This window comes from Phocoena phocoena, chromosome 7 (assembly GCF_963924675.1).
Source record: "Phocoena phocoena chromosome 7, mPhoPho1.1, whole genome shotgun sequence".
Classification (NCBI taxonomy): Eukaryota; Metazoa; Chordata; class Mammalia; order Artiodactyla; family Phocoenidae; genus Phocoena; species Phocoena phocoena.
In genome coordinates, this window is record NC_089225.1 from 105,516,298 (window position 1) to 105,528,780 (window position 12,483).

General features: G+C 44.7%; 1 protein-coding gene across 1 annotated transcript in view; it reads right to left on the reverse strand.

Annotated features, from left to right (window-relative positions):
• Positions 1-12,483, reverse strand: part of DNER (delta/notch like EGF repeat containing) — a 321,771-nt gene that overhangs the window by 1,706 nt on the left and 307,582 nt on the right. Inside the window, exon 12 of the mRNA XM_065880805.1 lies at positions 4,864-5,110. Within this exon, the coding sequence (XP_065736877.1) occupies positions 4,864-5,110 (247 nt within the window). The remainder of the gene's footprint in view (positions 1-4,863; positions 5,111-12,483) is intronic.

Genomic DNA, 12,483 nt, shown 5'->3' on the forward strand with positions numbered 1-12,483 from the left:
CCGGCAACAATATACCACCAATAATATTAATTTAATTAATTTAAAAAATCAGGAAATCCCAGTGTAAAGCTCTCTGTATCCAAACATGGTAGCCACGGGACGGTTTCCTGCAGGAACTCCAATGGGAGTGTCTTCGAATCCTATGCAGCCTATGAATCAATCGGTTGGCCAGCAGGAAAAATCCAAGCCACGTAATAAGTTGAATACAGGTTTACAATACCCATTTTATTTTTTATATGACTCCAGTTTGAAGAATAATCTGTTTCCTCCAAATCTAGAAAGTTAAATGCCTCCATGTTGTGCAACCCATCCACAAGCTGTAGTTCAAAGGGCCGTGATCTTACATTGCTGTCGTGGAGCTGGATATTGACAAGGCAGGTTGGAGGATGAGCGTTCCAGATCCACTGAGCACAACAAAGCAAGAGCTGAAGGCACTCAAGGGCTGCCACGTGTCCACTGTACACACACGTAGTCAACTGAAGGACGACAAGCATTGCTTTGCGCCTGCATGGGAAACTCAGCCTGGATCGCAAAGTGTAACGCTGGTGCAGGGGTACCTGGTGAAAGTACGACTAACACCCCCAGCACAATTGGAGCTGGATTCCTTGCACTATGACCTAACCAGCTCCTGAGAAGCCTCCAAATTCCTTAGGTGAGATACAGAAATCCCCACCCAAAGTGCAGCATCTACTATATGGAAGCTAAGATGTGAAATGAAGTAAGACTCTCCTTCAATCTCCCTCACCTATCAGAGTAGTGATCTCAGAGTTAGTGCAAAACAAATGTGCATTCATACTTAAATTTCCAACGCTAACAGCGTTTTATACTTCCTTAGTGTTTCAGAATTGGGTGGATGTCAAGGAATAAGCTAATACCTATAGAATTCCATTTTAAACTCTCAGGCACTAAGCCAATGTCAGAGCTTGCCTATGTTACGGCAGGAGTTTTTATGCAACTGTTCTTTTTTTAAACAATGCACTGTTTTTCCTTACCCTAAAGGGACATCTTAATTGCTTAAAAAAAAAAATTGGAAGCTAGAGAAAATTAAAATGTAGACCTTGGATTAGCAAACTATAGTCTGCAAGCTAGTAACAGCCTGTTGCTTGTTTTTTAAATAAAATTTTATTGGAACACAGTTTGTGCCCATTCATAATGCCTCTGGTGCTTTCGCACGACAAAAGCAGAGCTGGTCACAAAGACCCAGAGGCCATACGGCCCACAAAGTCTAAAATGTTTCACAGGCCATTGATGAAGACCATTGATAGGGGTCACCCACAGTCTCTCTGCAAAGGATTTCGCATCGTGTCTGGCTGTGTTAACCATCGTAGAAGCACTAACAGCAGTTGTGCAGCCGTGGTATCAACGTCACTGACAGCTCAAACGTCATAGTTGGTGACCAGTCTTGTGCGCCTTATTTTACTAAAGAAACAAAAGAAACTGAAACCAGTTATGAGGGAGGTCAAAGTATGTACATTCTTCTAGCTCATATTCCCCTGGAAGTCAACAGCTAAACAATACCTCCAGGAACGGCAGGTGGATGTGAACTTTAAAAAGGCCCACGTCGGGAGATGCTGCTTGAGAAAAAGCGACTCTGTCCTTTCCCAGCTCTCTGTTTGTTTGTTTGTTTTCTGTGATCGGGCACTTATAGCTGGTAGAGCAGTAAGCAATCAGCAAGCGAAGTGTGACCTCAGATGCAGAACTTAGAGAGCTGTAGCTTCACTCCTGCCAGTCTGTCACAGCCTGAGTGTAAGTCTTTCCAGCCTGAGTGCAAGCAAAGCGGCTGCGGAACACAGGAAAGGAGGGGCCTCCCTTCTCAACCCAGCACGAGCACCAGCCGACTGCTGACGTCAGCATCACCAGACACTTGCCGGGTCACTAGGGAACGTCACAGGTGACCCAGTCAGGATTCATCCTGCTCAGCTGCAGTCATTCTGATCCAATGTCACCTCCAGGCTAGTGGCAGGGAGACAGGCCATGAATGCATGTTAGCTACAGGCTGGTGCTCAAAACTAGGAAGAGGGGAATTGCAAAAAGGACTCCGTTTTTGTCAATGCCTTTCCAGGGTCTCCAGAAAAAGGGGCAAAAGGGCCAACCAGCCAGAGATCCAGCCAGGGCCTCTGGAGAACCATGCTGTGGAAGCCACAGGTCATAGCCGAATAAACGTTTAGGCAGGAACGTCCTCAGATATTTGGGAAGGCACTGCATCAACATCAGTGGTTTTATCTGCAGTCACTGGTGCGTGCAGGAGCTCGCTGCTCAGGAATTCTGCAGTAAATATTTTTGATGAAAATCAGTACCGAATAAGAGCCAGGTTTATAAATGCTTTCAAATTTATTCTTTCCTTCCAAGAGTATTCAGTTGAGTAGCTTTTCAGCGGGCTATATAAGCAGGAAGCCCAGAAGAACCCATCTTAACTTATTCCAGGGCTGAGATAAAATACTCTTCTTCCTCTTGAATGCAAAAGGACCTTAGTCAGAGATTCCTCCAGGGTAGGGGAGTGTGGAGGGAATCTGACTTCTTGGGTCTCCCAATACATCCCCGTATAGAGCTATGGAGTCTGCTCTTTCCTGGTGAACTAAGCCCCTTCAGGAAGACTTCTGAGAAACAAATGAATTTGTCTACTCTCCTTTTCTTTTAACATCCTCTACCTCTCATCCAATGTTTTCAAGATACTCCAAATACCCCTGCAGGCTGGTACCACTTACAAAGCTGGTGCCCTGGGATGAATCTATTTCTCAGGCAGGTCGAGACATCCTATGCCAACTCCTCACCGAGATGATCCATTCATTTCAGACCTCAAATTTTAGTGAGGTCTACCATGTGCCAGGACCCACTGGAGATACAGTAATGAAACTCACTGCTCTCTACTCAAGAGGAAAGAGTCAAATAAGCAATTAAGATGAGATTGCAGGGATTCACCTCAATGTTTCCTGGAAGCTGTGTTGCTGAGTTGTTGACTCTTAAACAAAGGCTCCCACAACGAGGCTGATCCGTAGGGCTTAACCTGGAAGAGGGTTAACTCTCTCTTCTCCCCCAAAGGTACAGAAGTAAGGCTAGTGCAGCTCCCACGAAGAAGTTGCCCTGGGCTTTGGGGCAGATGCTCTCTATCTCCCAACTTCTCTCATCCACTGGCTCCTCTCCTTGGAAGCCAGGTTCTGGTTTTTGTTTCCCCTGGACTCACTCTAAGACCTGAGTCTTAGGTTTGCGGGTTTCCTTTGGAAGAAAACTAACTTTCTGAACCTCTGAGCTTCTATGCCACTCAGACAGAATTTGGATCTGCTTGTGTCTTGAACAATATCAATCACGACGTCCCAACAAAGATGATGCAAGTAATAGTTCCCTGGAGGCTCAACCTTAAGACATCAAGCTCAGCCCACTTTTTGCTACAGCACACTCGCTTTCTGAACTGTGCGCTTTAGATCATTCTACCAACTGAAGGAAAAGATGATGCTTTTAATACACAATATCACTATTATCTTTTTAGTAAATACTCCTTGCAAAACTCAACAAAATTAGATTAACTGATTTTTTCCATGTTGTAATAGATTTAGAGAAGTAAATGTGGTGTTATCTGTTTATACAATCTTTAAATATTTGTAATTTAATTTGATTGTCATAACTCTTTAAGGAGGTAGTTCTCCCTTCCCACAGTTGAGGGAACTGTATTTGTGGAAGGTTAAATCATCGGTTTAAAATACAGTCAGGGACTTCCCTGGTGGCGCAGTGGTTAAGAATCCTCCTGCCAATGCGGGGGACACGGGTTCGAGCCCTGGTCCGGGAAGATCCCACATGCCACGGAGCAACTAAGCCCATGCGCCACAACTACTGAGCCTGCGCTCTAGAGCCCGCGAGCCACAACTACTGAGCCCATGTGCCACAACTACTGAAGCCCTTGCGCCTGGAGCCCGTGGTCCGCAACAAGAGAAGCCACCACAATGAGAAGCCTGTGCACCGCAACGAAGAGTAGCCCCTGCTTGCCGCAACTAGAGAAAGCCCACATGCAGCAACGAAGACCCAAAGCAGCCAAAAATAAATAAATCAATAATTTAATTAATTAATTAAAATAAAATACAGTCAGGTAATGGAGCAGTCAGGCTTAACGATGTCACTCCGACACCCAGACTCACGCTCTTTCTATACCACACTAATTCCTGTCTCTACAGGAGCCTTTCCTCCAGGAGAGGACACTATTTTATACAATACGAACTCTAACAGCCGAATGACCATCATTTGACTTTCTTTAAATAAGCCCTTAAATCAAATGGGTGATTTATACTCACACTGACTGTTAGAAGAACAACACAGCTAAACACATCCCCCCAAAAAATCATCAAAAAATGTCTCACAACTCCTAGACATTGTTGCCTAGGTAGTAAGGTAGTGATAAAGAAGTGAACACGTATAAGAGACCATATCAAAAAGCCAATTATGATGACATGGAGAAATAGAGGGAGTTTGGGTCCTTGAAGGTATTGTTAAGTCATGAAATGAAGCAACTCTAGCAGTATTATATTTTAGACTTCTTACGGGAGATGCAGTCATTTCAGCATAATAAGGCATGAAACAAAAAATAAATTGAGATCATAAACTATAAAAAAAAAGCTTCACACACAGTGATGAAGAGTCAGATACGTGTAACAGAGATCAACACAAAATGAATGAATGCACTCAATGAAAACAGAAAGCCAGCAGCAAATTAAAGGGGTCTGCTTATGAAACAGCCTAATTATCCGGTCCCCCAACACTACCTTGAACTTACGTTTTCTTCTTTGAAACCCTCCTTGGGGACGTAAAGTCCTGTTCATAATATACGCCTGACACTGAGGATGCAGCACCTCCCTCCCGCCTCCCCCCGCCGCCTACCTGGCATGCCGGATGGAGGCGATGGCACTGCTGAACTCGCTGTCGATGCTGCGGCAGTTGTAGAACTCCTCGTAGGCTGGCCTGGAAGAGCCCTGGTACTCGATGCGGCTGATGCGGCAAATCCCCACAATCAGGATGACGAGCATCAGGATGAAGGCGACGCAGAGGGCGCCGATGATGATGTAGAGGGAGTGCCGGGGCATGTTGGTGAGGCTCTCCGCCATGTGCCCGGACTTCCACTGGATGTCTGAAGGCAGAAATAAGCGAACGGCTGCGGATGAGTTGTGGCCTTTTGAATGGGAAGGACTTTCTTGTCCTCACATCGGGAACCTAAAATATAAGGGCTGTCCAAGCTGGGAAGAATTGTTTTCTATGGATAATCCAGACCAAGGGCCTTACTGTATACGGACCTCTTACAAATCATTAAGAAAAAACAGGAACATGCCATAGAAAAATGCACAAAGACTATAAAAATGAATTCACCAAGGAAATACAAGTAGAAAATTCTTTAGCTTCATAATTATTTTTAAAAATGCAATTCCTGTATCAGTTCCCAAATATTATTTTAAAATTTTGATGACCACAGTTGACAGGGGTACAGAAATGGGGACTGTGTGAATGGATACACAGCCCCTGTGCGGACTGCATGGAGTTTCCTTTGACCCAGAAATTTCAATGTTCCAAATTTATGCTGAGGAAATGGTCCTATAAATGCATAAAGCCCTGGGTGCAAGGATCTTCATCTCAGCAGCACAATTTTTAAATGTTAGATTATCAACTAACACACATTTAGAAAAAAGTTCAGAAAATAGCACAGACACCCATGTACTCACCACTCAAAGTTAATAAATGTTCCTATTTGACCTTCTTTGCTTTATATTTTTAAAGGTTTTTTTTTTTTAAGAAATAAAACGTTATAGATATAGCTAGAGTCTCTCAACCCCATATTCTCTCTCTACCCCACCAACAGACAACACAATTCGTAAAAGTGGAAAAATGAGAAACAACCTAAATATTCAACTCTTAGGGAGACGGAGAAATATTCACCAAATGGCAAAAGAATAAATTAAAAAAAAAGGGTTACCAAACAGAACCTAGTTGTAGAGTACAACACATATGAGCTTCCAACGTCTACCTTACTGAAAAGCTCAGGATGGAGTGATACCGATGATGAACATTTGTTGTTTTCTTACTATGCTAAGCTTTTTGAAAACATCTCATTTAATCATCACAACCCCCGGAAGATATACTATTCCTTCTCCCCACTTTACAGACAATGTCTAGGAAGCTGACGTCACTTCCCGGGTGAGCATGTTGGCAAGTCTGGGTCCAAATTCTTAGCCTCTGCCTCACACAGCAGTGTGATAACGACAGCGATCTCTGAAAAGCAGGCCTGCATGGGATTTTTATTTCCTTCTTTACACATCTCAGTCTTTTCCAACTTAAAAAAAAAGAGAGAGAAGAATGCAGTCCGTTTGTAATAATTAAAAAGTGAGCAATAAGTCATTTGAAGAAAACACCCATGGGATTATCTTCCAGCATAACTAGCAGAAGGGGTGTGAGCCTTGGGATCACACCAACCTTGCTTTCAATCCCAGCTGCAAGGTTTACTTGACCTCCCTGAGCCTCAATTTCTTCCGTTATAAGATGAAAATTGCAACATATAACCTGTAAGCTTGCTGTGAGCGTTAAGTTAGAAAACATGTAAAGAAAAGTAAGAAAGTCCACTGCTGGGCTCATGGTGGGTGGTCCCTAAGGAAGAGCAGCTGCAGTGGTGGAAGAGGGAAGGATACAGAGGAGGAGGACCCTATCCTCTGAGGCACACACTCTGAGCTGAGGATTACCGGGCATTGCCCTGTGCCCATTCAAAAAACACCAACCAGGATGGGCAGGAAAAAAGTGGATGGATGGACATCATCGCTGTATCTGGCACAGGTCAAGAGTGTCTAATTATGTCCCGTTTACAGACCTGCATACAAATGGAATGGTTCCGATGATGTGACCAGGATTTGAAAGGAAGCTGTGAAGATTAAAAAGGGCTAGATAAGATCAAAGAGAAATTCAACTTGGGAAAGAGGATGCCTTCTCTACTTCACTCACACCGCCACCTCCACCACCATCACCTCCAGGCCATGATTTCCACCTTAGGGCTCTGGGTGCTTGGAAATGGGATTCAGGGGTGGGTGGGAATGGGCCTGTCTTCCTGTGAAATCCTCAGGCCTCTTTCCACTGTCCCACTTTAGGTGAGAGTATTTGTCACCTCTGGGTCCTCATACTCTCACCTTAGCGACATCTTCAGTGACACTGGAGTCTCAGAATCAGCTGTTCTTTCCCTTGAAACGTTACGATCTGCACAAGAGCACAGGTAAACACCCAAACAAGGATCCGAGTGTGCAGACCTTTTTCCTAGAAGCCTGATGGAAAACTGACCCATGCCCTGAGCCTGGATGGTTCCTGAGAGTTTGAGAAGAACGGGATGAATGAAGTGACCTCTGAGTGTGTGTCCAGATCTTCTGGCTCCTGAGTTTTACACCAAGGCCCTCGAAGTCTGGTTTTGCCACTCGAGCCTGCCTTCCTGATCACAAAGCCCGTGCAGCCAACGCACACGCAGGCAGATGGAACGACATAAATCACTGCAAATTAATGGCCGCAGTGGAAGAGAGGGAGGGTTTTGTGAAACCAAGACTCAGTCCCAGATTGGCAGCCCTTTCATCTGGCAGTAACCTGGTGCACATGGAGAGAGACAAGTCATCTTTCTGGCTGAAAGAGAAGCATGACTCACTTGATTTCCAAGTATTTCAACATTCTCTGAAAAATTCAGTTGTAGGCCAGAGTCCAGCACTCACAGGGTGTGAGCATTGTCACGAGGGCAGCCAACACTGTTTCTACTCCAGCTCGGGGGAGCGCTCAGATCTGATCATGTGGCAGCCACACAAGTTCTTGATGAGTTCCTATGGTCAATCACACCTTCGTGTAAATAGTTTACACGTCACACTGATTGTGTATACACAGCCAGTGCACAACGGCACACGGCCACTGAAGCAGAAAACCAACGGTACTAGGTTACGGGCTCGGCACACCGCCCCAGGCCTGATGAGCTGCTTAAATCGCTTGCATTTCTGACCATCTGCTCTATTTCCCCAAACTCTGAATTCTAAGCTGTTTGGACTTTCGGGAAAACTTTCTCAAAATTTCTCCTGAACCTCTGTTTCTCCTCCCTGCCCCTGCCCCTTGCTTTTTCCACCCTACTGTCATCTAAAAGTTGTCTGATAAGTGAATGCGGCTGCTTTGTACGCTAGGTGGATTAGGAGGCAAGCAGGATCTGAATAAATCCAACGTTTGGTCTGCGAGGCAGCAAATGTATCTGTAGCAGGTGGCTGCAGCTGCCATCTCCCGGTCCGTAAGTCATCGCTCTGCCGCATACAGGGAGTCCCAGTGCATGCATCATTTACTATAGTGGCTGCGGCAGGGCTCGGAGAAAAATCATGAACCACAGCACGCTGGAAGGGATGACGTCACCAGCCCCGGCACGTGCTTGACCAGGAACGCAGGCACACCAACTGTTCAGGGAAAAAATGTCGCACTTCTGGGTCTCAGGGAGCATTTGCATTTTGGTTTAAGCTCAATCTGTTTGAGGTTTTGTATCTTCTAAAGTGCTTTCGCCTTTAACATTTCAATCGGTACGAAAATAGGAGCTACGTAGGGGCTGGACTCGGAGCCTCTGCTCAAGGTAAAGCAGGTAGTCAGCGGCCAAGCTGAGGATAAAACGAGACCCACCAACCACCTCCACTCCACCAAAGAGACCTCATTCGATAGACAAATTTAATTCTAAAATACATTTCCCGCATCTGTTTTTTCATTTACCCAGGTGAATCTAGCTTGATTAATTTGTCCACCTACTTTTAAGTCTTTTTCAGACTTAAAAAGAGTCTGAAAGTAAAGGAATGAAAGTCTGTTTTGAGTAGATGTCACTTAGATAGCTAGAGAATTTTTGAACCATCTGTGGCCTAGAATAACTGTGAGGCGGGATTTCAAATTTCTTTATGTTTTCTGTAGCTAAAAGTTCGGTGGACAATCAAAACAGTCAATGAGACTGAAAAAAGCTAACACTCTCATTAATCTTCAGAAGATGCAGAAGCGGGGGGAAAGGAAGGCACAGCTCGCCTCCCTCCTAGCGATCCCATCACTGAACCAGTTATCAATGAGCACCTACTATATGCTGAGCATGGTGCTGAGTGCCTGGGATAAGAAGCAAGGGAAAACTGAGAGAAAAGTGGGCTAAGCCACTTGGCTAAGTCCAAGTGTGCTAAGCCATGAGGGACCAGAGCGGCACTGCTTCGAGAGGGGACGAGGGATTCGCCATCTAACTGGGGATCAGGAGAGCTTTTGTGATGGGGGTCCGCAGCAAGTGTGGCTCTAAGGGTGAGTGCATAGTCACCAGGGATGGAGAACAGCAAAGTGAAGGCTGTCCCAGGCAAAGACCTGGGAGGAGGTGGAAAGCAGAGTGAGGAGCTGGAAGGAGAACAGGGTGGCCGCTCAAGGCAGCAAGGCAGAGACTGTCTGAGTGAAGACGGGGCACCTCCCCACAGTGTAGGGGCAGCCCTCCCAGTCCCATAGGCAAGAGTGTGGCCTTTGCTCTTTAGTCATTGATGTATTTTATTTATTTATTTTTTTGCGGTACACGGGCCTCTCACTGTTGTGGCCTCTCCTGTTGCAGAGCACAGGCTCCGGACGCGCAGGCTCAGCGGCCATGGCTCACGGGCCCAGCTGCTCCACGGCATGTGGGATCTTCCCGGACCGGGGCACGAACCCGTGTCCCCTGCATCAGCAGGTGGACTCCCAACCACTGCGCCACCAGGGAAGCCCCACTGATGTACTTTAATAGCAACTTGGTGTGGGCAAGGATGGAAACAGTGGTTGCAGGGAGGGTCTGAGGGTTCAGATTTGCACTTTGAAAAGATGCCTCTTCCATTTACGACCACATAGATGAACTGCAGGACATTCTGCTGAGTGAAATAGACCAGACACAGAAAGATACATATTGCATGATGTCACTTATACGTGCAACATATAGGAAAAAAACCCCCCAGACAGTAGAATGGTGGTTACCAGAGGCTGGGGAGCGGGGCGGGTGATGGACGGAAGGGAGGGAGGGAGGGAAGGTGGCTGGGCGAGATGGGGTGGAAGCATGGGCAGTCATTGTTGAATGGGTGTAGAGTTTGTCTTGCAAGATGACAAGAATTCTGAGGAAAGATGGTGGTGATGGTTGCAATATAAATAATATAAATGTACTTACACTTAAAAATGGTTAAGATAGTTATGTGTATTTTACCACAATGAAAAAATTTTTTAAATAATGAAAAGGTAAAATACTTTTGGAAAATTAAAAAGAAAGAAAGGAAGCAAAAAGAAAAGAAAGGTTGCTTCTGGCTGTATATGAAGAAAGGGTTTGAGGGGCTAGGGTGGAAGCCAGGTCAGAGGCCACTGCGGCATCTGGCGGAGCGGGTGGTGGCTTGGCCTGCGTGAGAGGGGTGGAGGCAGAGAGGTGAAGGAATGTGGGTGTGAGTCAGGGGTGGAATTCACCAGACTATCTGTGCAGCTTGTAGAGGCCAGTGAGGAGAGACAAAGGTAGTGTCAAATTTCTTGGCGTTTGGCTTGTATCCCTGGACGGATGAAGTGCCGGAGGCAAGCAGGGGACACGGCAAGACAACCAGGTTTGAGTGGAAGCTCATGAGTTTTGTTTTGTACATGCTGAATTGGAAGTGCCTTTAAGACACCCGAGGGGCGACATCAAATAGACAGTTGTATTATTTTGTTCAGCATTTTGGTTAATAAAAGCAAACGGTTATTGAGAGTTCAATGTGTGCTGAACAGTATTCTAAGTGTGTTAGGTCCTTTATTCCTCGTACGATGCTCCGAAGGGGACATTGTTACTATCTCCCTTTTATACAAGAAGCAGCTGGGACTCCAAAGAAGCCAGGGAAGGAGCAAAGTTGGTTGTCTTGGGTTTCTTCTTCCCAAAATGCGTGGAATTTAATAATGCTTGAAGAAACCCATGAAAACAGTTATGTTATATGAGCAGTCTTTATTGTACAAATAGATTCGGTTCTTTGGTTCTCATTCTGGCATAAACTAGGATTTTTAAAAAATAAAACTCATTTGGAATTAACATATACACACTGCTATATATAAAATAGATAACCAACAAGGACCTACTGTATACCACAGGGAGCTATACTCAAAATTTTGTAATAACCTATAAGGGAAAAGAATCTTGCCCAGGTTTCCACATGTAATAAGTGGCAGAACCTGAATTTGAACCACACACTTTGGCTCTAAACACTTAATAAGTAATGTTTTCCATACTGCACAATGTGGAAGTCAATGTATTGGGGCCAGACTGCATTAGAAAAAAAAGTTTAGAAAACCATATAAAAGCGTGTCACACTTGTAAAGTAAGTACTGCTTCATGTTTTGTGTGTGTGGGAGAGACACTGCATGCCATGTGCCGCATCAAAATGCAAAGTATATTCCTTACTGTGGGTTGCAGTCAAAAGGCCTGAGAAACACTTCTCTCTGCTATATGCATCCATCAGGACCCTTCAGGAAGGGAGGATGAAGATTCCCCTCATGGGATACCTGTATCTACCTTGCAACAGAAAAGTCAAGGTCTAATTACATCAATAAAACTACATATCTACAGAATGCCTGTTATCCTAAAATATTCAGTATGTTTAGAAAATCAGAAGTTATCTCAAAAACATCTAATTTATCAATATTCCACCAGAGGCGGGGAAATTTCACTTTGAATAGACACCCAGAGGCTGCTCACTGCTCAGAGAGTGACAACTGATGATAGCAACTAAGGCAACCATTTACTGAGCACTTACTGTGAACCAGGCACCATACTGCACTATGTTATTCACAGGTATTACCCCATTTATCAAGGCCTGTGGCTCAGAGCTCTTGTTTACCAGGAGTAACTACCTGAGCTGGGATTCAAAACCAGGACCGCACAAGTCCACAGTAATGTCCTTCCCGTAAACGGGCTGCTTCCCCACATCTAGCCACGATCGCTTCCCAAGAGGTCAGTGGAGGATGCAGCCTTGGTGTTCAAAGAATTTAGTAAGGTAATTGTGGATTAAGTGGGACTTGTGAGTCAACTTCAACCCCCAACACCATTGCTTCCAAGAGGAAAAGTCTTATTGGCAAAGAGCCAATATATAAATAAATGCTCATGAAAAATTCAAGAACCCCTTAATTTGACTATTCCTTTTCAAGAATTTATCCTACTGATATTCTCACACAAGAATATATAAGAATTTTCACTCTACTGCTGTTTTTAATACCAAAAACCTGAAAATGAGTTATCTATCAATAGGGGTATGATTAAATAAATAATAGAGCATCTAAAAAATGGAAATACTGTCTGGTGTTAAAAAAATTGAGGAAGATCTGCATAAGCCAACATGGATAAACACTCGAGATCTATTACTAAGCAAGATGCTGAACAGTATGTACAGAATAGTCCCATTTGTACGGGAGAAAATGGGACTTCATACAGTGACTGAAAGCATCTGGAAGAATCCACAATAAATGGGTAACAGTTGTTACCTTTGG